Source organism: Pelodiscus sinensis, chromosome 3, assembly GCF_052426305.1.
Source record: "Pelodiscus sinensis isolate ZL-2025 chromosome 3, ASM5242630v1, whole genome shotgun sequence".
Classification (NCBI taxonomy): domain Eukaryota; kingdom Metazoa; phylum Chordata; order Testudines; family Trionychidae; genus Pelodiscus; species Pelodiscus sinensis.
The window spans coordinates 135,336,427-135,361,378 of NC_143054.1; the positions used below are offsets into that span (position 1 = coordinate 135,336,427).

The 24,952-nt window shown below is 41.8% G+C and overlaps 1 protein-coding gene across 5 annotated transcripts in view; it reads right to left on the minus strand.

Moving 5' to 3' along the window:
• SMYD3 (SET and MYND domain containing 3) overlaps positions 1-24,952 on the minus strand; it is a 634,743-nt gene that overhangs the window by 34,155 nt on the left and 575,636 nt on the right. For all 5 annotated transcript variants that reach the window (XM_075924904.2, XM_075924902.2, XM_089777376.1 and 2 more), the window contains one exon: positions 23,025-23,199. In XM_075924904.2, the coding sequence (XP_075781019.1) occupies positions 23,025-23,199 (175 nt within the window). The remainder of the gene's footprint in view (positions 1-23,024; positions 23,200-24,952) is intronic.

The window sequence follows — 24,952 nt, forward strand, 5'->3', positions numbered from 1 at the left end:
CCTATCACCAGATTTCTTTCACAGAAGATATCGCTTCAGCATATAATTGGGTTTATTAGAAATCATGATACAAAAGTGCAGTGTCCAACCTAATTTAACATACACTTACATACCAGAGCGCTCCTTGGCCTGAATCCAAATAAAGAAATAGTCTTAGCCCTCGCAAATACTCCTGCCCAGACTCTAAACAGAGTATCTAAACAGGCACTTGGACTCTCAGCATCTTTCAGTCTCCAGGTGAGTGCCATGGTTCCTGGACTGGTTCCTGGGAATAGGATCCTCCTCATAGTTCCCTCGAAGGTGCGCACCTGCCCAGATATGCACAAAGAATTCCACGCCTGCCCATCTCCTTTGTAGAGCTGCGCAGCAGCACTCACTATCCTGCTGGACCTGCTGGAAGGTGAGTGGCGTGGTGGGTTTCAGCTCTGGCAGCAACCATGTGGCCCAGCCAGTGGGGCTGTGTGGTGGGCAGCTGTCCTGTGTGCTTGGGACATTCCAGCTCCAGTGGCCATGGGCCGCTGCCCCAGGTGCTGGAGCTAGAGCTGGAGCTGGACTGCGGTGCAGCTGTCCCAGGAGCACAAAACCAGACAACTAGAAAGCTGGCCTCTGTTCCTAGGTTTGCTGTTGGCTGCCAGTGTGACCTCACTTAGCCTCCCTGACATGCAGTTTCTCCAAGTGTAACGTATGGATAATATAATTTCCTAAACTCAGAAGCTGAAACCTTCTGATGTAAGGTGATATAGAAAGGCAAAATGATGGCCTTTCTTAGTATGAGAGATGTGCCAGATCACAGAAAAATCCTTTGAACCAATGGGATGACATTTTTAATGATGACTCTGTTATATTTTCACAGTTCAATAACACTCTCTCTAACTTTCTGGGCTTGCTTGTGGCCCAGTCTGCTCATGGACATAGATCCTCCACATTTGATAAGACTAGAATAATTTTATCTAGAGATTCCATAGGGTAGGGATGGTAAAGGGAATTATAATTTTATACAGTTTTGTAATTTTTATTCATTCTTCCATTTACTCTCAGATATTATTGACTTGGTTTCATTCTATACCCTGGAGTTCGCAGCACCTAAATGTCTCATTGAAGTATGAGGAGGTGCTCAGAAAAATCCGGCTGTTTTTTGTTGTTGAAAGTGTAAACACTTGGTAAACACATTTGGTAAACATTTGGTAAACACATTTGCACTTCCTCTTCCCTTAGTGCAGTTTGTATTATGCAGTGTAACTGCTTGAAATCAATGAGATGGCTGACTGACAATCAGGAAATCCATCAAGGAGTGATGCTAAAGTTATGGGATTTTTTAAAAATAGATTCAGTGAGTCTGTCTCTGCTGAGATTCTGATGAGCTATATAAATGGGAGGTATGAGGCCAAGTCCTTAAGTGATGAGTGTGCCTCCACTCATTTCTATGATTTATACTTGCTAAGAATCTGGCCCACGTTGCTGAAAACTTATCCCAAGTCAACATGTCCCATTTCTTTTTATTCACATCAAGTAGATGGAAGGATAGCAGGAAGCACTATTGCTCTTGACACATGAGCCTTCAGTTCTTATGAACAAATTCCCATACCTAAGTCAGTGTATTCAAAGGCAATATATCCAAAGGTTCTTTGATGTAAGCAGAAACTGACAATAAAACTTTATGTAGGTAAACTGATCACTCTCAATTAAGGAAAAGTATAGGACCAGAAAGTGGGTTTGATATGTTGCAAGAGAGTATATCTGTACATTGTTTAGGGCTGTACCAGAAATTACAGATGAGTTAGTATGTCTTATCATACAACATTAAGGAAGAATGTTGTGCCTTATGTTTGCACAAGTGTTAAATACTCAGTGAGTTAAATTCTGGACACAGTTAACTGCTTGCGTAAGCAGTGTGAACAACATTTAAATGCAGCATATTCACCAGGCAAAGCAAATCATCAATATGAAACTGTCAAATGTTATTTAAAACTGAAGAATATGGTGTACCCTAAATCTAGCACATACCTGAATAGGAAAAAAATTCCAAAACTCTACCTCAGTATTTGCAACTGAAGTAATGTTTGTTTGGTTTTTAAAAGGGGATTTTCTACAGAAATTCTGTTACAGAAGTGGTTGAAGTTCATCCTAAATTTGCTTTTAATTTGGTTTGGGCCTGCACTCACCATCCTGCTGGTGGAAGGTAAGTTGCTGCTGGTGGTGGTGGGCTTGGTAGGAGAGTGGGGGCTGAGCTGTGCAGCTCTCTGATGTCCCCAGGGCTGGAGCTGGGGCCAGGGCTGTGTGGTGGTTTCCCCCGCTGCTCCTGGGGCAGGGCTGTGTGGGTTAACATTACTACTACTGTAAATTATACAGGCAGTCCCCGACTTACGTGGATCCGACTTACGTCGGATCCCTAGATACGAACGGGGTGAGGCAACTCCCGCACATGCGCAGCAGCATTCCCGGGGCTCGCTCACCTGGGTCCTAGGATCCTCCTCCTCCTCGGGCCGGCTCCGACTGGGGTCCGGCAGAGCTGCCGGGCAGAGGAAAAGTGCCTCCCCACGCCCGCTGCCCCCCCCACCCCCCTGCCAGCAACAGGCTGCCCCCTCCCCTGAGCAACAGGCTGCCGAACAGACAAAAGCAGCCTCTCTGCCCCTCCTCCCCTCTATACATGCCGGGCTCCCGGAGCGCAGCAGCGTCCCCGGGGCTCGCTCACCTGGGTCCTAGAATCCACCTCCTCCTCCTCTTCGGCCGGCTCCAACTGGCCTCTGCCTGCAGCAGCTGGCCACAGGGACAGGGATCCCGCAGAGCTGCCGGGCAGAGGAAAAGTGCCTCCCCACGCCCGCTGCCCCCCCCCCCCCCGCGGCCTCGCATCCTGCACGCCTCCCCCCTCTCCCCCTGCCAGCAACAGGCTGCCCCCTCCCCTGAGCAACAGACTGCCGAACAGCAGACAAAAGCAGCCTCTCCGCCCCTCCTCCCCCTATACATGCTGGGCTCCCTGGGCAAACAAAGACTCCACCAAAACAAACAAAGTGCTGGCCTCATTGTGTTAGCAAAAAAAGGACCCTCCTCCTAGAACCCTGGGTGGTGTGTGGAAATAAAGCTATTAGCTCAAAGCATGGTGCAGAGCTGTTTGGTATTTGATGAGTTACTCCTTTAGTCCTGAGTTTGTCACAGGGACAGAAATAGATGTGAAATCTTCTGAACAGGGGAACAGACAGCAAAACAAACATTAGAGGGGAGTTAACCTTTCCCTATGCTATCCAAAACTAAAAAAAATGTTTGGCTAGAGTTTCCCCTACAATATGTACCAGTTCCGACTTACATACAAATTCAACTTAAGAACAAACCTACAGTCCCTATCTTGTACGTAACCCGGGGACTGCCTGTATATGAATTGTGCTCTTTGTTTTGGCAAATTGACAAAGAAATTCCAGTTAGACATGCAAGTATTTTGGATTGTTATTATCCCTTGTTTTAGCATTCTTTCTTCCGTAACATTTACAAAACACATAAAAGATATTTTTTGGTGCCATGGTGGCACACATCCCAGAGCTGGCCCAAGCTACGGGCTGACCGGGCTACCGCCCGGGGCACCCCATTGTAGGGGGCGCCACGCAGGGCTGCCAGGCTGGGTAGGGGCGGGACCACGCATGCACTGTGTGCCCGGGGGTGGGGCCATGCATGCGCTGCACTCCCGGGGGCGGCACTGCTCGCCCGGGGCCTGAGGCGCACGAATGGCTCGGGCCGGCCCTGACACATCGCACAAGCGCACATGACCTCAATATTGGTGCACAACACAAAACTCACTCTGCTCATGGATGGAAAATCTTGGGAGGGAACATTGATCCTCCTCCTCGTGTCCTTTCCCAAGATGGGAGAGAGAGGGTGTTTCTCCCTCTGGGAACACACAACCTAGCACTCAGTGAGCCACCAGCTTTGAGACCTTCCTACCTTGTAAGTTAAGCAGGCTCATGCATCCTGTTAACCCCTTCCTTGCCAGACAGTATTGGGTGTGTCGACACTGCACCATTATTCTAGGATAATGGCCGTTATTCCAGAAAAACAATACTACTGTACACACTGCAATCGCGTTATTTCAAAAGAAAATCAAAACAACACACAGCTTTTTCCATCGTTAGTAAACCTCATTCCACAAGGAATAACACCTCTTCCAAAAAAGCTCTTTCGGAAGAGGGGGTGTGTGGACACTCCTCTGCTGCTATGTCAAAAATAGCCCCTCACCAGGGCCATTCTAAGTTATTTCTCCCCAGTGTCTCCTTGGGCTCTAAATTGAGAGAGCACAGCCACATTAGGGGATCCTGCCTTAGACTAATTTTGAGGCTTCCTTGTAGTGTGGACACTTTATTTCTAAATAAGCTATTCCTGAGGATATCTTCCAGGATAGTTTTTTCTGAAATAAGCTTGCAGTGTAGACGTACCCTCAATCATAAACAGGAAATGAGAATAAGACATAAAGGAAGACGATCAGATGTAGCAGAAAGACATGTCATACCGAGTTCCCTATCAACCCAGGGAGACTCATCAGAGACTTTGCTTTGAGATACAGCATTAGAGTAGGAGACTGCAGCATCATTTGTCAGTGTTCCTCCTGGAACCTGATCATGTACAATGAGTCTATGTGGGCATATTTATGTGAAGGAGACAAGGGCCAAGATTACCTCTCAAATCTACTTTTTTTGCAAATGCAAAGACCCATCCAATGTAGTTGGTATAAGCTAAGCACAGTCTAGCTAATGTGAATTATTTGGAGACTGAAAGAATGAGACTTGCTTGCTGTGCTAAGCTCTCTTCTCTTCTTCGGTTTGATGATACATCATATTGGGAGAGCATTGGCCCCCAATGCTGTAAAAAGCTCCAGAGCAGGACATTAGAGATTAGTTGAAGTAAAATGTCTCATTTTGTTACCATAGCTTAGGAATCAATACTATATCCTGAAAGCATCACTGAGCCAGAATCGTACATTTTCATTTGAAAACATAGAGCACACTAAAGATTTCGAAAGGAGCACTTTTACTTGTCTCGTTGTGTCATGCCACCCTATTGTGTGCAGTCTTTCCAAAGTCCTGCTGTGAAGAAAAGTCAGAATGAAAGGCAACTAGAAGCAGCACTAACATTTAAAAAGCACACACTTATTTGTGGATAAGATCTCTTCTATCACTGTGCTAGTCAGTCAACTTGAAAGATCACCAGACATCCAATGTTCCCTGGAAACAAGTAAGTTTGAAAATGCATTTCACACATACAGATGTGTGTAAACCCCACATATGTATGCTGTAATTATCATCATAAACACAGATTGCAAAATAAAAAATCTGTTATGCTTATACTGTCTGTTTTTCCTGACAGGTTTGGAATGTTGACAATCTTTAGTTTATTAATAACAAAATATTATTGTTCTAAAAACGAAGCACTGAGAAGCCATGACTCTCCAGTGTTTTGAAATCCATCTGATGAGTGGTTGCAAGGAGGTTAATTCTGGTATTATCTATTTTACAATTCTATTTCTCATCTCATGTGGCTTTTTTATATACAGTATATAAATATGCTCCTGCTATTCACTAGAGAACAATGAAATTAGAACATTTATAGATTGAGAAATGAAATAGCCTATGGAACTCAAATATTTGAGTATTTACATCAGAGAATAATACTTTTTTTCCTGATCTATCATTATTTCCAGAGTCCTGGATGACTAATAAAATAACCCTTGGTATTTAATCTGTTAGAACAGTTGAAACCTAGCTCAATGTGTCAGGTACAGATGAATTTAACCTTGCAGTATTCAAAGAGTGGAAATAATACCCTGGGGCATATCAGAGAAGTACATGGATAGTAATTATCTGAAAGAGATAACCAACATGGATTTAGAAGGGCAAGCGCCTGCCTAAGCAATCTACCTGACCTTTATCGGGAGCCTAAAGACAAGGTTGATAACGGCATTGCATATAAAATAGTTTGTATTTTCAGGAGGTCGCACTGATATACAAGAAATGGAAGGGAGAGTTCTCTGAAAGTGGGAACATGCCTTGTTTAAAAAAAAAAAAAACCTCTGACAAATCATAAGGAACCGTACACAGAAGGGAAGCTATGAAAGGTTATGTCATCCATGTAATACACTGGTGCAGGGAGAATATGTGCAATAAAATCACAGTAGTGATTGCCTCAGAGTAAGGTGAGTTTGCACGGCAATGTACACAGCAGTCATATTCAATGAGCATAGTTTTAGTGAGGGAGAAAGGTCCAAAAAAGTTTGCCTGAGTGTAGAAAAACTTCTTCTATTGCAAGGGACCCAATAAGATCTAACATACTAATCGGATGAGGCAAGGCAGCAAATAACAGGAATGCATGGATAAATGTAGTGGCAGTACAAAAAAGGTATTGAGGGTAAAGTGGTGTGTGTAACTCCTCATCAAGGGAAAAAAAAAAGATAATGGAATCATTTCAGCTGCAGACAGAATACCTGCATTACTGACCCATCATCCTGCTAGAGTAGGGGTGGGCAATAATTTTTGAAGGGGGGCCTCTTCACAAATTTTTCCTAGGTCGGAACAATGTGCAGTCACAGAGGATGGTGTATATTTTGGCCCATTGCTCCTCTCACAGGGTCCCACCCATCTCCTCTGAATTCAATGGGAGTTTTTCCACTGACAAGAATGTTTTCTTGGCTCAGTCTCCTAATGAAGTTTCACTTGACCATAATCTAGTCGCTCAGAATGGAGCGTTCATAACCAGATTGGGATCATGTTGAATTGCTCTTCCCACTTCTCCTTTGCCTGAGAAGAGGAGGAGGGGGATGAGAAAAGAAATCGCTCTCCCCAGAGAAGACGGGGTAAAGAATATTCCCTGGTCTTGGCTACAGCAACAACAATTTCTGAAAGGAGGATTACGGGTGGCAGTGGTAACCACTGCTGAGAAATGAAGAGAGAAGAGTCATTAGGGTCTTCTGTTCACCTCTTCCCTAAAGAAGGTGGTTGCTGGGCAAGGGTTCCCATGAGAGAGGGCAGCTCCTGGGCAATCAGTTACACTTAAAAAACAACAAATAGTCTAGTAGCACCTTAAAGACTAACGCAACATGTAGATGGTATCATGAGCTTTCATGGGCACAGCCCATTTCATCAGATAACCAGAGGGATAGAAGTCCAGATGCAAGAATAAATAAAGGGGGGAAGGGGGAGGGGAAAAAAGGAGGAGAGGGAAAAAAAGAGAGTCAGTTATGATGGTTCAAATAGTTACAAGAGGCTGATAAGAACAGCCTAATGACTTGGTTGGTTAAGTGATTAGGATGTGGAAGGTAGTGTGTGACCCAGTCAATGTCCCTGTTCATACCATTTGTTTGGTTAGTCTTTAAGGTGCTACTAGGCTATTCATTGTTTTTTAAGTTTTTCCTGTTACAGACTCTGAAGTTTTTGAGTTAGATTGTTAAGTCATTAGTCAGAGCAATAGCTCCTTATAACAACTTGGAAAATTACCCTACCTCAACTCTGCAACCAAATTTAGATCACCAGGCACCCTGATCACATCCTTACCCATCTAAATGGGAAGAAAAGTGGAGGAAATGGGTTAGATACCCTAATACAGCTCACTTGATGGCTATTAAAGCATAAGTTTTCATGAGCTATAAGTCCTTTCTTCAGATGCTGAAGAGAAAAACACAGAAAGACAACAGCAACAACAACAAAAGGATACAGAGATGGGAGTGTGACATCCGTGCCAATCAAATCAGAATGTACAGAAATGTTGCTTCAAGGATGAATTTGTTCAGCTCATCTCTAAAATTTACACAGGGAATCTTGGTGATTTTTTACCATTGAGCCAACAAGATAGCTTGTTAATAAGAATGTATCCTAAGCCTCCTATGCACAGCACCTTATAGTGGAGTTACTTATCAACTATCATGAGGGATTGTTAGGGAGACAAGGTGAGTGAGATAATTAGACCAACTTCTGTTGTGACAAGCTTTCTAGCCCCACAGAACTCTTTTTCAGGTCTGGGAAAAGTATTCCCAGCATGCAGGATGGAACAGACTGTTTAGGTAAGTAGTTAGCATGTATTCTAAGGGACTATACACAGTTGTGTACCCTATTAACACCTCTGCAGTCATTGGACAAAAAAGGATTAGCGGGTTACAGATTGTTGTAATAAACCTCAGCATCTTTCTCCATTCCATTGTTGCGTGTCACCAAGTATTCATGGACCATTAAGAAAAAACAGAGTAAGACTGAGGACTGGTATCGTAGACCCTTAGTTTTTAGTTTGGAAAGCCTTCAGTCTTTAACCATACAGTACACATATGGTACATATCTGTGGTCAGTTTTACATATGCTTCTGTGGTTTTGGATAGTATTTCAGAGAACTCTGTGGGTAACAAAAGACAACATTTTACATGTAAAGAAGGAAGAGATCTCTTGAGAGCTTGTTGGTTCCCGGCTGGCATTTCAAGTGTTAAAAAGGCAAGGCAAAGATCAGATCTGCAGAGCATGTTTCTTTAACAACACTTTTCCATAATGATGTATTATTACATCAAAGGAGGAAGCAACTAACATCAAGATAAGATAAAACAGCCCTCCCTCCTTAAAAGGAGGATGCACCATCTCCAACATCCCTGAGGCCAAATGCAACTCTGCTGTAAGCAGGCACATCTCTGGCTTTCCCTGCATTGCTGGGTTTAAATTGCTGCCATAGCTCTAGGCTCTAGGTCAGGACTGGGGAACCTTTTTTGGGTCAGGGGCCGCTGACACAGAAAAATCAGCTGGGGGCCCCACACAAGTGAGAAGCAAAAACAAAAGAAACCCTTGTTGACATGGTCCCTGAGGGTATGTCTACACTGCCACTCTAGTTCGAACTAGGGTGGCTAATGTAGGCATTCGAAGTTGCAAATGAAGTGTGGGATTTAAATATCCCGGGCTTCATTTGCATCTTGCCGGGCGCCGCCATTTTTAAATCCCCCTTAGTGCGGACTCCATGCCCGTGGCTACACCCGGCATAGAGTAGGTAGTTCGAATTAGGCTCGCTAATTTGAACAACCGTTACTTGGTGTACCGGTAGTTCGAATTAGAGAGCCTAATTCGAACTACCTACTCTGTGCCGTGTGTAACCGCGGGCGCGGAGTCCGAACTAAGGGGGATTTAAAAATGGCGGCGCCCGGCAAGATGCAAATGAAGCCTGTGATATTTAAATCCCAGGCTTCATTTGCAACTTCGAATGCCTACATTAGCCACCCTAGTTCGAACTAGGATGGCAGTGAAGACATACCCTGACTCAGGAGAAAGATACTCCCCACATTCCCCTCACGCACCAGAGCAGAGTGGGGCCCAGGCTAGTAGATTTTCTGTACTCCAGTCCCGCACTGATGCAAGCCCTGAGCTTCAGTGGCTGAACTAAAGCAAGCTGGTGAGCCTCATCCGGCCCCTGGGCCTGAGGTTCCCCACCCCTGCTCCAGGTAAACCACCTCCACAGGGGGAGTAGCTAACTATGTTGGAAGCTCAGCTCCCTACACTGGGAGCCTGTTCACACTGGCACTGTAAAGCGCTGTAACTTGCTGCACTCCAGAGAGGGTGTTTTACACCACTAAGCGAGAAAGTTACAGCACAGTAAAGTGACAGTGTAGTCAAGCCCTCTGATACTCACCTGCTTATGCCAGAGGCTGAACTTCACTCCCACAGAACAGCTGAAAGGTGTAAGTTACACTAATTCCGCACATCCACTGTATGTCAAATCAGTCCAAGTTACAGGGATGCGCACTACCGTTTTCTGACTGACCAACACCACGAGGGTCTCTCACCCACTGTGGGGAATATCAGGAGTAACTGCTCTGAAGCCAGTGGAAGTTCATGGGTGTAAAGCTGCTACAAGGGGACCAGTCACCACCCTGTACATTAGTTACACCACCATGTTATCACTGAATTTGACACACTGTCTTCTGGTGGGTTTTGACAACCAGGTTATTTGTGTCTCTGATGCAGACAAGGGGCCGAAACAGAGTTTCTCAAAGAAAAAAATAAGCGCGTGGTGAGTTTTTATGCAAGTACAGCAATATCAACTTGCTGAAGACTGCCATTTGGAAAAGGATCGTAACTTCAGATAACCTTCTGTAGTGCACTGTGTGCCTTTGAAGCAAAGAAAAATAATATGTCTGGCCAGTTTTGAGCCAATTCAATATTTATAAGTTCTCTTTTTATTCCCCTGATCTCTCAGCTTCACATCTTTCACTGATAGCCAATAGAGCACAGACGGGGAACCTCTTTTGGGACGGGGGCCATTGACCTGCAGCAAAATCAGTCAGGGGCTGCAAATGAGAAGCACAATAACCTCCCCCCCCCCAAAAAAAATCCCCACCTCACTGACATAGTCCACAACCGAGAAGCAGAAAAACACTCCCCTCCCCCCCCCCCACATTCCCCTCACACAGCAGAGCCTAGTGGGACCCGGGCTAGCAGATTTGGTGGGAGAAAAGCCTCCAGGAAGCACTTTCCTGCACCAGCTGAGGGGGTGGGGGAACAGCAGCGTGCAGAGCTGCTTCTTCCCCCCACCAGGCAGAGTCCATGGGTCACATCTGGCTTGCCTGACTCTGGCCCATGAGGCTCAGAGCTCCTCCCTCACAGTGGGGAGTTGGCACTGATGTTCCAGCCCCACAGAAGGAGACTTGGGGCGGGGCATGGGGCTGGAGTGCCAGCATGAGCTCCCAATTCTGGGGGGGGGGGGGGAGAGGTAAACCTCAGGGGCCAGATGCAGCCCCCAGGCTTTAGGTTCCCCACCCATGCTATAGAGATAATGAGGGAAAAGACTTGATTGTGCTTTTTTTTTTGCACTATCCAGAATCTCTTTGCTTGTTCCAACTGCAAAGAATATTCTGATACTGCCTAAGGAGATCTTAATTTTATATTTTGTATAATTGTTTCATATGTGTTACCTAGTATAAACATTTGTAATCTCCATCAAGTTGTAAAAACAGATGTCTTCATAATGAGTAAAATTCAATTTAAAAGTGTTGCTATGCTAATATTAAAGAGCAGATCATGCCTCATGGTCCACATGTAGAACTGGAAATATCTGTCAATGCATTATAACAGAGGCTGCTGTAGAAACCAAAGGTGATGGGTCCGATGCTCTTGTCACTCACAACTATGGAGTGCTGCCTGTGTAAAACCAGTCTAAGGAAGGAAAATCAAGCCCTGATTCTATAAAACTGTCTTTAGTCACAAAGAACAAATGGATAAAGTATACCAGACACTTCAATCCAACTCATCAGGGAGCTAGTTTCTAACCCAATGAGTGAAATCCTCCTGACCTTGCTGAATTCAACAGAAGTTTTGCCATTATCCACAATAGTGCCTGATATTTTTCAAAGTTTTCACTTAGGTAGTAAATGGAAGATGTTGCTTAAATTGGCAATGTAAAGAATTTCCCACTGAACCCTGCCTATGTATTGCAAAGAGTCTCATAAGACAGGCATACCGTGTATGGCAATATTTTCACACACAGGGATCAGATAAAGATGCTGCTGCAGCTATATCTCCGAATTTCCTGTGTTTTTAAAATCAGGCCCTTATGACCATTTTTATTACATAGATGTTAAAAAAAGCAATTGTGTAGGATAAAAACCAGCAAGGAAAGCAAAATATTTTCACAGACATAGTGTAAACTCCATAAATCAAGTGCAATACAAATTCAAACCATTACCTGTCTTCCTCTGAGAAGCGCAATAGCTGTGAGCAGTCATGTCAATACAAATGCAGAAGCTGACCTTTGAGACATTGTTTCAAAGAGGAATTTGCATGGATCTGAGAATAAGTGGGAATTTGGATATGAGACCTATCACTCTCAGAACTGGGCTTAACCTTCTCTGGCTGCTTGTGCTTGCTCTCCTTTTTCACTCCCAGCTCTTCCCTAGCGGGGAGAGGGGAGTGGGCTTCTCAGGTGACAAAGAGGTGAGCAGTGGAACAATAAAAAAGAATCTTTAACAGAAATGTCAATAATTCATTTGAAGCTATTGCAATAGTAAGCACGTACTGGGTCTGCAGCTGGCATATTGTCTCTATACGACTTAACACGTTATTCTGTTGGCCTGGTTTGGGTAGTAAGAATATTATACATGATACAGAATTCCAGGACAAGAATGGTTTGAGCCACAGTGTTTTGTATTTAATAGCACTGCCATCTAAACTACATTTATGGCATAAGTGTTGAGCCATTTTTTACATATCCTTGAAGAGGATCAGCCTTTATAGTACCTTTTAAAAATTACAAGCATCACAGGACATTACCCACAAACACACCAAAACAAAAATGAAAAAAATGGCTCAATACAATTACATTATGTAATGTACATAAAATGCATTGAGTTTAGAGTTAAGGAAAATCAATATAGCCCTCTTTCCACAATACATCCAATTCAAACAGATCCAATTATACATGCTACATTTTTTAAAATAAATTATATGCTGATGGAATGAAAGACATACTAAAAACTGACAACCTCTGGGCCTCCAAAATAAAGTCTTTTGACCTTTGCTGTCAGCTTACAAAACTAGCCTTCTCTGAATTTGATTTTTTCTTCCATTAAATTACTGAATTGATTTAATTCAGTTTTAAAAAAAATGAAAACGCACCTTGGCTATAGAGACTGCACCTAGTTTCAGCCCAGTTTGACTTGCAAAATGCCAAAGAGGAGATGTTATTGCTTGACTCTGCTAGGATCCTGAAGTGGTCACTGGAGCTCTGCATGGACATAGGGGTCTGCCTGAGTACACCCCATTGGTTATTATGCATCACAAATTTGTAAATGGCGGAACCCAGATGATCGCCATTCAGGATGAAATGCCTAGGTCTCTCCTTTTCAGATGCACCCCTTTGGAGAAACCACATTGAGCCAACACAGAATTATAGCCACTTTCTATAGAAATCTAAGAAATGGTTTAAAAAATTCTGTAGAGTGGTCAGCATTGAATTGCACTGGTGTATGGAATCATTTCTACAGAATCCCACCACATTGCTATCGAATCCTATTGGTTTAATTTTCAAAGGAGCTTAATGCAGGTAGGTGTCCCTTTGAAACTTTAATGGGATTTGGGCACCAAATTGCTTTGAAAATCACAGCCTGCATGGCCATTCAATTCTTTAGGGCATTTCCATTAAGGTACTTTTCTTCTTTCCCAACTTTTAGTTTCAGGATCAAGGAGGACACCTTTTGAAATACACCCCCTCCCACAGTCCCAGATAAAGTCTTGTATAGTATTAATGTTTTTTTTTCCCAAAACCTCAGCTTCTGTCACTTTACTGAGAATCCAAAAAATCCATGCCCTGTGTTTATACAGGTTAAAACAAAGGCACATCTAACAATGCTGATACAGGCTGTGCACTTCCATGAATCAGTCTATTTTACAGGTTCCATCTGCTCTTAAATGCTTCCCAGCGAACAAACAATGTGTCACTATATTGCATATTTCCATTGCACTATCCCAAACACACTTAAGCTGCTGACAGATTAATGCTTAGTTCACTTGTGGCGTACATTCTTGGGTTCTTACACATGTTCTTATAAGGAAATGGAACTCAATAAGCACTTAATCACAAGCTGGGTTAATGTTATTGTACTGAATAAAATGCTCTGACTTTGTTTCAGATAAAGGGTAAAGTATCTCTCTATAAGCCACTGCTGTCACCAGTGCCGCCAAGGACCCAGCAAATCGAATAGCTTTTATAAACCCTGACTAAACAAAGCCAAGTGAAAATTTGCCAAAGGGTAGCTATTGCAGCCAGAAATGTCAAGGTGAGGACAGTGCAGAAGTCACCGTATGAACGGTCTGCTCTGTATACTGAAATGCAGTTGTTTGGCCTAAACATTGTTCTAGACAACCCAGTTTAACTGGACCTCAACCAAGTGTATACTAATACAATGAATGGGTGAATTATTGAGACACAGAGAAAGCCATTGCCCTGAGCACTCTACTCTGATGGGGATCACTTATCCAGCGAGAAGGCAGCAACAACAGAAGCCTGGTGCACGTGGACATTGTGGGCAGCATGGATACTAGCACTCATGCCCATTGAGACGTGCTCTTCTACTGAAAATGTTTCAACTACATCCTCATCTGGTGTAAAACAGCACTGCTCCATTGATATCAATTTGCACAAGATGAGAAGCTGCCCTTTTGTATTAATGTGCAGTATTTATTTCACTGAAGCACACTCAGCTCATGAAATATTATTTTAGAAAAAAGTGAGCTTGAGCAAGCAATAAATCATTTCCTATGACGTTTTTCTCTCCTTTCACATCACTTTTAATGTGATGAAAACCTAGGAAAGTTATTAAACCATTTTTTTTTTTGTCCTTTGGCATATTTTTGCCACCATAATCAACTGTCTTTCATGTGGGAAATGAACTACATTTATATGCCAGTGTACCTCTATATACTCTGCTTCACTTGTCACACACATCTCCTTCTCAAAAGTGAAGCAAATTCTAGCCCCAAAAGAATCTGAACAGACACATCAGAAACGGTGCACTCTGCTTCCAAAACAGGAAGGTAGTGCCCCAGATTATATACTGAGACATGTTCACCTATAGCAAGTCCTGTCCCCATTGAAATCAATGAGAATTTTGCCACTGACTTCAGTGGAGTTGAAATTATTGATTCTAACAGTGAACTGGGCCCAGGGAATTTTCCATATGGGGACATTACAAACTAACTGATGTTAGAAAATGCCCTTTTCCCACTCCGGTAATAAGGACCTTATGCTTCATTTTAATGTTGCCCAGAACTAAGCAATTCAATCCATCCTGAGATATATGGAACAAATTGACATTGACATAAATATTAAGGTCAAATTGTGTTTTGGCCTCTTCTAAGGAATGCAAGGCTCCAAAAGATGCTATGAGCAGTACAATTTCAAAAAGCTACATACAGTGAAAGTCCTAGTCACTGCGAGTGGTAAGGGAGGAGCAGGCCAAGCCCTCTGCACCAGCTATCAGAGACAGCTGGGTGCAACAGGAAGCACACAGTGCTCAAGAAGGGGTAACAACTGCCTCTTCCTCTCCTCTTCCATGTACCAGGAGACATAGCTCCACCATAAAACACTGGACAAATGAACAGTTGTCCTCAATATGGGGGCAGGGACTTGAAGGTACTTCTGAGTCCATAATCTTTTGAAAATCTCCATTTATCTAGAAAACAACATACTTCCAGTTAGCTCATAATCTTGTCTGTGCCTTTTTTTGTGGAGGAAGGAAAAGCTGGTCTCTGTTGACACAGAAAGCAGCCTTGCACAACTTGCTAGCTAGTGTACACCTCTTGATAAATGTCCAGCATTGGTAGTGCTCACCTGTGCAACACACACACCAACGAGACAATCCACAGATCAACAAACTGTGCAGACAGAGAGCAATAGATAAGAGTATGGGAAAGTATGCAGGATAGTTATCTCACCTCAAGTATGTCACATGCTTTTCATTCTGAAATGCTAAATGAGAAGTAACATTACTTAATGTGGCTTTACATTTTGAAATCCTTTGAAAGAAGTACGGCCTACTAGACAACTACTCTACAATGGTAAGACAAGTTATCGGAGGGTATGTCTACACTACCACCCTAGTTCGAACTAGGGTGGTTAATGTAGTCAACCGGAGTTGCAAATGAAGCCCAGGAAATTCAAATCCCGGGCTTCATTTGCAACTCTGGCTGACTACATTAACCACCCTAGTTCGAATTAGGGTGGTAGTGTAGACATACCCTAAGATAACTATCTCCAACTATTCCTGAGAGCTAGTAACTAACATGTCATACATTCCGTGGTCACAAGTTTCACGACCTTTTATAAGATCTTCAGGGAAACTGCATCATATTTCTTAGGGTACAAAGCTTATGTGATGGGCCACCTTGTGCAGAGCAGTGTGCAGTATCTTGCATGGTTTAGAGCAAAATCTCGCAAACACATATTGTGCCATTATCTGATATGGAATTATCTAACAAAAATTTGTGGTCAGTCTTGCACAATTTCTTGGTAACTATAAAATTAATCTTCTAAATGGTTATCCTTTTGCATGAATGTGTGTATTGAGCCTTTTGTTTCATAGTGATGTAGGATATAATTCCATTTTTCAAAGTCTGCCAAATAGGCTTCTGCGCTAAGAGATTTTTTTTCTTTTCTTCTTTTTCTTTTTTAATTTGGTGGAGAACAACTGAAAGGCAAGAACTGTCTATCATGCTTCTATTTGTTGGCTGTCACTTTCACCAGTTACCTAGAGACTTCTGAAATGCTGACCAGCCTTATTCATACATTAAGTTTTCGGAATGCATCATTCTTGGTAAAGCACTGGAATGAATATGGAAATATATTCATGATGGGATTGTAATGAGCATTCTTTGATCCTACAACTTTATCTTCACTTTTGGCAGCTTGTCGCCCATATCTTTCAAGAGTGCATTGAACAGCTGGAGAAAGCTGATTTTCCTCTTAGGCAAGTGTTGCAGTTGTGAAAGTATTTTGTTTTCCTTCTTCTTTTCTTCTTTTTTTTTTCCGGGGGTCTGTGGAGGGGGAGGAAGAGCAGTGGAAGGATTTTTTTTTCTAGACCAGGAGAGGTTTGTTTTCCTCTCCTTTTCTGATATTTTCATTTTTTCCTCTTCTTAGTTGATCTCTGATTTTTTTTTCATGTTCTTTCTCTGCCCCTCCTCCTCTTTATTGGTCTCGTGTGTGATGGATTCTTCACCTTTCTTCAGTGAGGTCTCTTTTTTTCTGTGCTGTTTCCATTTACACTTTTTCATTGTTCCTTGTCAGCTTCGCATATTTTTCCAGAGGTGATGTGATTTGTCTCTTTGTTATTTTTATTTTGCTGTGGGTTTTTTGGGTCAGGTCAGCTGGTCCTTTAGGCAGCCTATTTTCTACTTTCTTGTGCCTTTTCCTTTACATTTTCATCAGTCTCTCTCTCTGTTGGTATTTTCAGTACATATATCATGTGTTGTCCTCCTTTGACTTTCAGATGAATTCTTGTTTTCCACCTCTGCCTTTGTTATGTTATTTCCTATTTACTGCTTCCTTCAAAGCCAAGGAACTGGTGGGGCTTCAGCTCCTGGGTCTTGCTTGATAACGAAATGGAAAACTGACCCAGGGAATGTTGCAACGTTACTACACACTCAGGAGACACTAGGACATTTTGAAAAATAATCCCCCAAAACGATCTCCCCCTGAATTGCCTATTTAACCACAGAAATAGGCTACTCAAGGTAGGTAGGATCTCCTTGCTGAGTCTCAGGTTTGATTTAAAGAGCAGGAGATAGTGCTTTGCTTCTATTTTAGGGTGAACAGATTTTCAGAGTATATGATGAAGAAAAGGAGGCAGGGGGCAGATATGCATGGGAAGGTTTTCACAGACAGGAAAGAGGGAATAAACAGTATCCACTCATTCCCACTTACATTCCTCTCCCTTTGTACTTTGCTAGAATCCAATATTCATATCAGGTGTAGTAGAGGTGAGAAGCTTACTCTTTGACCAGGTCGGTGTCCCCTTGTATTACATGGTAGTGCAGCTGATCCTCATGTAGGTTCGATATTTCCAGCACTCCCCACTGTAATTGCTAGTTCCACAGGGCTGCAACACTGCATAAAAGGGAGAGTCTTTGCAAGGCTCTGTGATCTAGTTAAGAAAAAGTTCCATTCAAAAAACAAGAGTTTTTTAGAGCGATACTACAAATCAGTATCCACCAATAACAGAATCAGGATTCAGGTACTCACCTGTGTCACCTGAATTTGGGAATAATTGGAAGACTCCAATGTCTAAAGTGCTAGACAGATGTACACAAAGCAAACAATGAGCCATAAACCTGTTCCCTAGGAGTATATGCAATTATCATTTATCAGAATACAGGTATTTAGGCACTGACTATCAACATATTGTATACAAGCCACTAAACAAGCATCAAATTAGTAACTTCTGGTCACCAGTAACCTGCAGGGAGTTTGTTCTGGTGCTTTACATCTAGAAAGATCCATATCATTCTATCAATTCTCAGCCATTCAGTACCTTTCGTTTCTTACCTTTTTTGGCCTCACCTATCTTGCTTTACTGAAAAAAGGGACAAGATTTTCATGCAGGGGCTGCATCTGCCTATGTGCTCCAATCAGCATCAGTATCTACGGGCTGTACATTCACATAGGCAAATGCAGCCCCTGCATGAAAACCTTGTCCCTTTTTTACAGAATTATATCTCACTCACTCTTTTGTCTGTTACCCTGATCTGGATAACAACCCTATGAAATCACTGCTGACTCACAGTTCAAGTTCCAGTCATGATGTCATTTACAAATAACCCTGATGGTGGGCCCATTTTTTCACATTTATTTGCTGCAGTCTCAAAGTGTTCTGTTAGATCCTGAAGTAATTTACCATAAATCTTTCTCAACAATTTTGTTTTCTCAATTTGTAGATGGAATGAAAAACATACCCTCTGGGGATGACTTTCCCCCAAAAGACTGCATTATTTTAGGCACTTTTTCATTACTTTATTTCTGTTATAGTTTTCAGTGGCTCTTCCAGTAAGCATTTGGCTCTAAATATCAGATAGATGCATATGCTGCCATTTTGTACAAACCACAAATAAGGGAGGAAAGCAGAACATCATTCTCCCATTTCTTTCTCTCTTACCGTCTTTGTCTGAAGCTGCCTTTTTACCTTCTCAATTATTTGTTCTAATGTAGAATGAACAGAGAGGTATGTTATTTTTACTACAGAGGTTATATGACCCAGACAATGCCACTGAACTTTGTTCACTATCAGTATGTTCCCATATTTTTCCAGTCAATCACAACTTTCTTTGGAACCTCCCACATTCATGAACTGCCCTTTGGCTACTAGACTGAAACCCTGAAGCACTAGCATCCCCTAGTGGTGTCCTGTATCACAACAGTTTGCTTCATTGCAGTATTCTTGGAGATTGACTTTTAGTAGAAAGTACACGCAACGTGCCTCATAATGCCATGTTATGCCTCTTAGCTACCAATCCTGTAGAGTACATCAAGAGTAGAAACACAGTTTTCTTTTAACTGGCTTTAACCACTGCACCTATCACATACTTATTATAAAAGACACACACATTTAAGTGCAAGGGCTTATTTGTAAGACTCGTTAAACAAAGAGACAAATCAATCAAATAAAAAGATGACAATACACCTTGGAGCCTTCTTGGAGGCTTTAAAAGAAAAGATAGCCATTCAGCCTATTTCTAGGACAGTACGCTCCACAGCTATTCATTTCTACTCAGCTTTTTACATTAAGATGGTTTGTGGAGAAGAAACAGATTTAGTTGAGATCTATACAGACCAGGAACTGGCAACTTACTTTACGGCATGAGGATTTTAGATTAGAAGTATTGCCCTACATTTCATGAATACTTCATGAAAATTCAACAATCTGTTCAGAAAATATTCTGAGTCCCGCTATGCTCTGTTCTATGCACAAGTGTCTCTTGTTTATGTGCATAGACTGAGTGCCAGTTAATGCAATATTATCTAGTCCAGCACTGAAGTAACAGCTCTCTCTTTAGACACAACTGAAATGCTCTCTCCTCATTCCTGAATCACTGGCCGTGGGACAAAAGACATTTCCTCTGCTCAAGCCTGAAGCTGTATAATTCTGAGTCAGCAATAACCCCCTAATGCTATTACACAGGGCGCAATGGTTTGGTGACCAAGACAGCAACAGGTCCATCTGCAGGGAATGGGACTTGAGTTAAGCACGTAATTATGTCTGACTGTAATGATCAGGGATGAACATAAGTATGAGCATAAGTGCTTTGCTAAACTGGGGCGTCTGCAACAGAACCCCACCAATCCCATTGCATCTCCAGCTCTCTCCAGATTCAGAGGTGGAAATAGGATGCTACCCTGATTATCTTGCACCTTAAGTCCAATATGCCCATGATATGATCTAACATCTACTCCCCCACCCCCGCTGCATTTTGCTATCGCTAATGCCATGTAGCAGATTTTTATACCAGGTCCTAGTGCCTATCTTGGATGCCTACCTCTGATATTTGTCTGGAATTCAATACTGGATGCTTGGGGTAAGAAAAGACAGGACTGAGCCTATGTGCTCTGACCATAGTTTAAGGCTCAAATCCTCAGGCCCTTTCTCAGATCTAATTTAGTACAAATTTGCCTGAATAAATACCCCAGATCAAGCCCTTTATGAGGAGGAGTGAAAACTGAGTTTGTGTGTTAAGTGAGACATGACAAACCTGACTAGCACTTCTTGTTGATACTCTGTTATTTTTGTGGTTAGGGCTCATGAGGATTTTTGTAAGGAAGTTTATTTTTGCAAGCTGCTGAGTGCTGACTGTGACATGGGCTGGTTTTCACTAAAGCAAATATCTGTTAACTTTTGTTAAGGTTCTTGGGCAGACAAATTGTTGCTCTGGAATTTACAAGAAAAGCTGTCTAAAATTGTTTGGTTTAGACTATTCGGTGAAAGTACATGGTATAGGTTTCAACAAATTATGGACAATTATGGTTTAGGACAAACTAATCAGTAGTTTTTCATTTTGACAGCTATCACCTTTCCTCTCTTTTTTCAAAGCTCTAGAAATAATCAGCAGCACTCAGACAATATTTTTTTTTCTAAAATATCACAATTCAGTATATCTGGAAGATATCTATTGAATATATACATTTGATAAATAATTTTTTATGCAATGTAGCCAATTGTCTGTACCAGTTCATATAAACTGGATGATTCTGAAAATTAAGTAACTATTGTAGTGAAAATATACATTAAAAACAGCACACAGCAGTGAATATTAATCCTGCTGGTTAAATAATGGGACATACACAATAAACACATTACTTAAAATTAAAATTGGTTTTGACCAATTCTTTAGAGCCTTTTACTGGTGCTGCAATCATTCCTCATACATGCTGATGGCTTGAGTATTTCAGTGATCCCTGTGGAGAACAGTATGAATATTTTTTCCAGAGCTGAGAAAAGGAAAATAGATAGCTGTAATGGAACTACAGGAGCAGCCAAGCAGTAGATTGATTCAACAGGAGAAATTCAATGTATCCCAGAAGATTTCCTAGGATTTTCTCTCCTGCTGCGCAGGGCACAATTTGTTGTAATGAGAAACTGAGGATTTTTTTGTCAGGTGTTTTAAAGCTTATAGTGATGGCTTGAAAGTAAAAAGAAGTGAAGTTCAACTGAAAACATCACTCTTTAGAACATCCTTTTGGATCTAGACAGACTAAGAGCAACTTCTCTGAGGTACAAAAGAGATCAAATTTCTCATGCAAGTAACATTTATATGAAACACTTTAACTGAATGTACAGGGTGATAAAACAACCCTATAGTACTAATTGGTTTGAACACTGATGCATATCCCAGAAAACAAACAGGAAGATTTATTAAAAGAGCTGATAAAATTGCATTCTCTGTTACTGTGATCTTTATGCTATGAAATGTATGGCGAAACGAATTAGCATGGCTTGCTCCAAAGTCATTGTTAATAGGTTAAAGGAGAAACGACAAGGGAAGATTTTTAAGTGAACATTCAAATGGGCATTGCATTCATTTGTGATGAAATTCGCTCCGGCTCAAAGAGCTGATGCAAGTCCTATGCCTTATTGAATTTTCCACTTAAACCCTGTTTTGAAAAGTTAAGTGGGACTTGTGTGGTCATGTGGTTTGTGCTGGCCTGTTGAACAGGGATGATTTTCACTCATAAGGAGTTTGGCTTTTTCAAAGCACTCATGCCCTCTCATTATAACAAGTCACAGCCACTACAGATGTATGATTTCTGCCACTCTTGCCACCCATAACTTATGCAACCCTTTTTCTTTTTACAGTATGGTGAAAACACTTCTTACGATATGGTGCTGTGATGCACTTCAAGTCCCTTCTAAGTTATTCAGAGATAATAGGCTAATGGGACAGCTTCCAGAGCAAAATCCCAAACGCTGACAGCAGCCTACTGAAATCAAAGATGGGCCGAGGGTAAGATGTTCATGTTCGCAGCAGAATGCATTGTTTTGCATTTCCATGCCTCGACATTTCACTGAAATTGCAGAGCCTCATTGTGTGCTTCTGGAGTGATAAAGCAGGACTAAGAGAAGAACTGGATACTGTAATGAAAAACTTATTTTCCGTTTACACAGCTGTAACGTATTAAGCCTTGCACAGGGCCAGCACAGAAGGTGTAGTGTCTACATAGGCACTCGAGAACACTCAACACATTCAGAATCAAAAGACCTGGCACCAGCAGGGGAGCCACAGGCCAATGCAAGCCACGTTAGCTCCCTCCCCATCTCTCCTCTACCAGACTGCTCAGATCTACATGCTGGCCTCCTGAGCTCAGACCCAGAAGGCTGGATGGGCCTGACAGCTATAGCTGCTGCCAGAACCGCAATGTAGACACATCCTACAGGGCCAACAACTTCAGAATCTTCCCCCAGCATCTAGCACAAGAACAAACACTAACTAGGAGGGAGGTGCACGATCCTTCACCAGCTCAGCCTCCTGATGTCAACGAAATAAATCACTTGGGTCCATTCACCACTATTTCCTTCGTGCTTCGTATGAATTAATTTACATTAATTCCATCTCTACCAATCAACTCTACACATTTTACCGGACCTCCCCACATACACAGGCCCACTCTCCATTTCAAACACAGAAGCTCTCATGGCGACAGTCTCTATCAACAAGTGATTTTTCTGATGATGGAATGATGGCTATGATGTGCTTATAAAAAGATCAGAAGCTGACAAAGGCTCCTGTGGATAATCAAATCTGCTATTGTAGTTTCCATTAATATTTCACATTCTGCTCTGTTGACTACCCAAGCAGAATGGATATTTTATTTCATATGCTAATCTAGAAAGCACACTGGGAAATTGAGGTTGAAGGTGTGAACCAAAGCACTTTCAGGAATAACAGTGATCAGCATGCATCGAAAGGTCTCGGTGGGGGAGGAAATCTACCTTTAATAAACAGGTCGCCCTGTAGGACAGCTGAATAAACCACTGTCATCACAGTTCTTACCTGTATGGTTTTAGAGTCCTGTTGCCGTAAAGCAAAGCTTCCTCCCAATGTCTGAGATTAATACAGGCGTCCATGGCACAGTCAAGCATTTTCAGCAGATAGATGTTTGTGTCCGGAAGTCGATCCCCATTCTTATTTAGAAGAGCCTGGCACATAGCCAGAACCTGCTCCCACTCTGTTATTAACTTTAGTTAAGGATTCATCTTCTTCATCAAACAAAAATACAAGTTTCAATGTTTTTAGCACCGAATAAGAGCTACGGGGCATTAAGATAAAAGAGATCCCATTATTCCAGGCTGTTTCAACTCTTAAAAAAAGCTACTTAAAAGCATAAGTGGTACCTCAGGTACCCACGTTTTGTTTACCGTTAACAAAACCATCTTCTAACGAAGGCTGCATTTTAAATGGTAAGGAGTAAAGGAAAGGTGACGAGATGAGAGGATATTATTGTTATTATGATCATATATAACTGAAGCAAAACAAAGCTACAATTATTCTTTAGCTATGTGAAATGTTATTTTCTTAAAATACCTCTTCCGGGTTGGAGTGATTTCTTCATTGTTCTCGTGAAATTAAAACTGAGCCTGCGGATACCTAATTTTCTGTTTATTTGAAATAGTTCTGAAGAGCAAGGTTTTGCTGGTGATATAATTGGTTGTGACAGAGAAGCAGCACTGCAGGTTTCAGGGATAACAGAGAAAAAACACTGTAGTTTTGCTGTCTGATTGTTGCTTACTTTTTAAAGATTTTGGCGAGAAAGATAAAGAGAATAAAAGTGAATTGGGGTTCACAGTCAAATGAATGAAGGATCAATCCATACTGCAAACCACACTGATCATCATCATGTACTGAAGTTACTTAACCTATTCTCCTTTCACTTAGCCTGGTGTAAATCACAAATAAATGCTTGGTAGAATATGGACTTACACTAGCATAAAAGCCATATGAAGGAAAAAGAGGAAATCAGACATGGTTTTCAGTTTTCTGATCGATAAAATGGATACTATGGCCTTGATCCAATAAAACACTTCGGCATAGTCTCAATTTTAGCACATGAACAATCCCACTGATAAATATGCCGAGATATATCCTAGCAAACAAAATAATAATACTTGTGCATTTATATAGCACTTACCATACAAGAATCTCAAAGAACATCACAGTTTATTTAATCTCATATAGCCTTTGATTAATTTAGAAAGCAAATTACATATGTCACTAATGACAGGTTCTTTACTCAGGTAGAGCTTTAATGATAAGTGAGGTTGATGAGTCACGTAGATATGGACCTGAAGATTTAATTACAAACAGAAATTAAACTATTACTGCAGGACCACAAAAAAGATACTAATGTGTAGTGTTATCATATTCACAAACTCCTAAGGTGCATCTGCACAGCAAAGCTATTTTGGAATAATGGTCGTTATTCTGAAATAACTATCCGAGCGTCTACACAGCAATAGTGTTATTTTGAAATAATGGGAGGCTTATTCCAATTTCTGTGAACCTCATTCTACGAAGAATAGCGCCTATTCCAAAATAGCTATTTCAGAATAGGGGCAGTGTATACACACCACTTCTGCTATTTCGAAATAGCCCCTCACCAGGGGCATTCTAAGTTATTCCTTCCCAGTGCTTTCTGGGGCTCTAAATCGAGATAGCGCGTCCACATTAGGAAAGCCTGCCTTGGACTAATTTTGAGGCTTCCCTTCAGTGTAGATGTGCTATTTTGAAATAAACTATTTCAGAATAACTCTTCGGGAATAGCTTATTCCGAAATAAATGTGCAGAGTAGACATAGCTCTAGAGACCACTGAAAACAAATACTGATGAAAGTAATCAGTGGAGTACATCATGAGGAGAGGTGACAGTCCAGGTTGCATCATCTTGTCAACCCCCACGTGCTCAAGCAAACACCTTTTTTATAC